A 4,647-nucleotide genomic window follows, 5' to 3' on the forward strand; every position below is an offset into this window, starting at 1 on the left:
GCGACCGCCTCGTCAAGGGCATGATGCCAGAGTTTTGAACAGACGAGATGGAAGAAGATAAGGTTGTGTGACCGCGCACGGTGGACGTCAAGAACCTGTGCCTGACAATCCGGATCCGAGAAAAGAGGATGTCCGTAGGGAATCAAGGAAACAATTCGAAGGTTTGATGAGGAGGCTTATTCGCAGATGTTACTGCGTGCTTATTCATGGTGCAAGTAATCAGGTTTACCGTGTTATTTCTTTCATGAACACATCTTCTTCGCTTTTTCCAAGAAATGCTTGATTGACTTAAGCTCATGGTTCTGAAATCGTAATAATAATGGTTTCATGTTTGCTGAAAGATGGTATCAATGCGGCCAGCCCTACGTAAATCGAGCATCCGACATCGCAACTCCCTTTTTGGTCTCTTCTGACACTTCCGACGTCCGCGACGATAGATCGAAAGATGGAATGGTATGTAAATAACGATAACACAAACCCTTTTGGTCCATCTGGTCTGCTTCGTCCAGACCTTGAGTTCATCCTCATCTCAAAACAAATAAGAAATCAATGAGACGGGTAAGAGATTCATCCCATGGCCGCCGGAAGGAGTCGCAAACGAGTATCAGCTATGGCTCCCGTGCGTCGCAGAAACACCGAAGCTCCCGACAAACCTCACGAACAAGCCCTGCCTACCTCGAAGACAAATATGTCATTGTAAGAGACAGACCACGACGGGATGTTTCGAACCAGCCTGACCTCCCAGAATCCATTCTCGCAACTCAAAGGCATCTATCCTTGACCTCGCCGGGTCCTGCTACCGGACCCTGTTCTAGAAGAAGTGCATGATAACTCAAAAAGGACCCCCAGCAACCTGTCAATGTCTCAACACTGCGGAAGCTATCTCAAGTGTGGGAAGAGAAAACTCAACCTTATTCCACGGAGTCCCCATCTTCTGTCTTTCTCTCTCCCGAGATTCTCCTATTTCGGCCTTGTGGGCCGAAGTCTCCCAAAAGCTCATCACGAGGACAGCCAGCCCTGTCCATTGTCCGAGGTCGCTCCTGGACGATGACCTCAAAGTCAAAAGAAGATTCAACAGAGAACGGGAGTCCCTATCCTCGACGGTCACGTTTCACACGAAACTTCCAACCGAACGCCGGCCATCGTGCCGAACGAGCACGGAGCAAGGCCGTAGACCGCGAGCCTTTTGACGTCGGTATGGAGAGCCCCAGTTCCCACTAAAAAGCTTACCCGACTCCGACCGGCCGTAAAAACCTGGATGGCGGTGGAGTTGACGGACGCGGGAGGAGGTTAAGGTCAGCCACCACCACCGCCATAGCAATTTTTCCTTCTCGGATTTCCGAAAACGATGTTTCTCATCTGCCATCTTCCCTACCTACACCCAAACCAGAAAGCCAAACTTTCAGAGTGCGCTTGCTACCACGCTGACAAAGACGCCCGCAGGCTGAGGTTCCATCGTCCATGGTGTAACCTTTTTTCCGACCGCTGCAAACGGATGAAGCGGGTGAAGCGGAATACTATGCCACGAGGTCTGTTGCGACGCTTCGCAACGCCGTCTCTGGCTGCGCCGCGATCAGGAACCTAGATAGATCTCACGAACCGGCGCCGGGCGAACGAGTCAGTTTCTCACCAAACGAAACGATACCATCGCCGAACCATCGCGGCTCCATCGCGATCGTTTCCTCTCCCTGCAGAATCTCGGGGCCCATAACATGTTCTCAACTTCTCTCACCTTACCTAGACGCCGCTAGTTTTAACATCACGCGTTTATCACGCCGCGAGAAAGCCAGGACGTAACGGATGCGACCGCTCATCAAGGGATCGTGGCCAAAGGGGCAACAGCAACATTAACATACGACCAACATGTCTTTCATAACAAAAGTGTAAACTTTCCCGTTGCTTGCGCTCAAGACCATGCCAAGCCAAACACCATCATCCTCCTAAATCTACAAACACGCGACTTCGGCGCCTTCCGCGACGAACGCGTGCTTGCAAGAAAGCAAAAGCATCTGCCACCATCTACAACTCAATCCATCTCATAATTCCATCTCACCATCATTAACTTCGAGCAATGAGAGGACAGAGTTTGGATACCCTCACTCCGTGACACACTAACCGTCGGATATGACCACGCCGTGACGGCGTGGTCCTAGCGAAGCGCAAGAAGCGCACCATGACGAGACGAGTCATGGTGGCCCAAACTCTTCTCCTCGACGCGCGCACGGGGAAAAGGACCCTGCCATTCAATACATTTTGTGCCAGAGTTCACGTCGAACGTGATGGTTCCTGAAAGTCAATCACGGCCCTTGATGGCAGATGACGACCTGCCGTGAACACGATTGACCACAATAGGTCGCCGTGCACTTGCAGGATCCCGCGGTTTACCAACGGTATGGTTCTCGGCCATAATAGTGGAAATACTGCTGCTTGATGACTCAAATGAGGCTCTCAGACTCGTGGCCTCTGCGGCGTCTGGCGTCATGGTATGGAGATTTGTGTGAATATCTGCGGTCCGTGCCAACGCCGCCTCTCCTTAACAGCCCTTACGACATATTGGCAGGGCATAGGGGTCCTCTTCTCAAGCCACATCCAAGCGGATGGGAGCGAACATCGTCATCCTCTCCATAGTTCATGAGACCGGCCACGTACATCAAGGTCTATCCAAGTCCATCCCAAGCTTTGCCCTTCCTCTTGCGTAAAGAGGGGAGGAAAGTCTCCCAGAAGTGTGAAAGTGCACTGCCCACCCCGCGGCTCCAGACACTTACTCCAGCCAACTGTCGCATCATTTTAAGATGGTGTGCCAGAAACGATTTGTCCGCCTCACAGAAACACCAGACGGCACTTACAAAGCAAACTCGGGGTCGATCTTAAGCAACCACGCTGCCTACTATAGTCCCACAGTGGCCTTCTCTAACAGCTTCAACAGCTCATACGAGAGCCAATATGCTACCACCCATCGTGCTATACCACCTTTCGCAGGCATCGAGATACCTTCCAGGCTCCTGCAGATGTTGTTTTCTCCGTGCATCGCCCCGTGCTCCCTCCCATGATGATGGCTCCCCGTCCCCGAACCCATCTTGATGACGCCCGATGCCAAAGCACCTTCATTTCTTGGCGCCGCAGCCAGTGACACACACACGGAACCAAAGCTAGCGTCCCATCCCCCCGCCCATAGCAAGTGATTCTCTGTCTCGTGTGTCTATGAAGGCAGGCCTAGACCTCTGTGGCCTTCACACCTTTTGGCGACTGGTGTGTAGAACAGTACGGTAAGTTCCCGTGTGACCGCAAACGGCTTTGCCTGAGCCACATCATCAACACCATCCCTCATCTCTTCCCAGCCATTTGGGTGTGGCTCCGCCCTCTCCGGCCGCACGGAGTGGGTACCGCGGAGTGGGGAAGAAGCTCCTCCAACGCCGTCTCTCGACGTGGGGGGGCCGCTCGCAACAAAAGCCGCCCGCCAGCCGGCGCGGAAGCGCTTAGATCATTCGACGCCCGCTAGAGAAACCGACTGCTCCCGGTCCCTTTTCCCAAGACGCCCAAGGTGCCAGAGAGGGCGTCCAGTCGTCGTGCCCCCCACCCCAAGAAGCCAACAGACAACCGTGCCAACCAGCCTAGTCTAGTGCGATGAGCAAGGCTTGGTAAAGACTAAGAGAGGAAGAGGCGGCACCGTGCGCCGTCCTTCGCTTAGTTGGTGTCGAGCCACTTGGACTTGGAAACACAGAGAAAGAGGGGACCCTGTCGGGTTATTTCTTTCGGTGATGGGGCCCTTTCCCGTGATCCACGAATCGTCTTAGCTCGGGGCACGGATACGAGACTATTGACAATGGCAAGCGACGTGGACAGCGGGCGGGCCGGCTTGGGGTGTGTGGCCCTTTCATCATGAGGCTATGCTTGGAAGAGGTTAGATACTCGCCAACACGGGCCTTCTCTTCCAATATGCCGTCTTCAGCGAAATATCGGTAAGGTGGCACTGCTGGGAGGGGCGTTTTGTGGCAGATGATGAACTGCCGTGCTCCCCAATATCAAAAAACTATCAAAACGTGTGTAGCTCTGTGGTTCAAGCCACCGCCCCGTCCACATCCATTGCCTTGAAGCTTTCCGCCCCCAGCCACGCAAGCCACCGCAGTATGATCGTCAAGGCGGCCTTTTCAGCTTCTCATTCCCGGCCGGCTTCAATTTTTGGTCAATGCCATACGATACCTTACCCTCGGGATGCCCATCTCTGTGGCTTTCCATTGGTCAGCCCTGGAGGGGTCGCTGCGGGAATGGCTGACACCGGGCTCGGAAGCGGCTCGGGTTCTTGACCTCATGGCGCTGTTGGAAAACATCAGACGGCGGCTGTCAGAGGGGGCTGTGCATAGACGAGTAGGGTTCAGAAACGCTCGAGGGTTTAGGTAGACGCAGAGAAGGTCTTCAGGTACGGGTATGGTGAGGCAGTCAACGTTCGAACGCTGGAGCTGGTGCTGGATATCCCTTATCGTGTGACGGCAGACGTACGTGTAAGCGTGGGTTGACCCACATGTCTTGGAGCGTCTAGGGAATGAGGCTGGCAGACAGATCACGATATTTTGAGATAACACTCTTCGCTATACGCTCCCAGAGTGAAGCCATCATAGCCCCGTCGGTTCGTTTGCATCTCTGTGGTGC

At 53.8% G+C, this 4,647-nt stretch overlaps 1 protein-coding gene across 1 annotated transcript; it reads right to left on the bottom strand.

The window, feature by feature from the left end:
• Nucleotides 1-4,172: 4,172 nt before the first annotated feature.
• CABS01_02147 (uncharacterized protein) lies at nt 4,173-4,310 on the bottom strand (the record flags this gene model as incomplete). Its single annotated transcript, XM_060535525.1, has 1 exon — nt 4,173-4,310. One exon carries the CDS (start codon nt 4,308-4,310, stop codon nt 4,173-4,175), a length of 138 nt encoding a protein of 45 aa, XP_060395830.1.
• Between the last annotated feature and the right edge of the window lie 337 nt (nt 4,311-4,647).

Source organism: Colletotrichum abscissum (assembly GCF_030869225.1).
Source record: "Colletotrichum abscissum strain IMI 504890 chromosome Unknown Scaffold_4.1, whole genome shotgun sequence".
NCBI classification, from domain to species: Eukaryota; Fungi; Ascomycota; class Sordariomycetes; order Glomerellales; family Glomerellaceae; genus Colletotrichum; species Colletotrichum abscissum.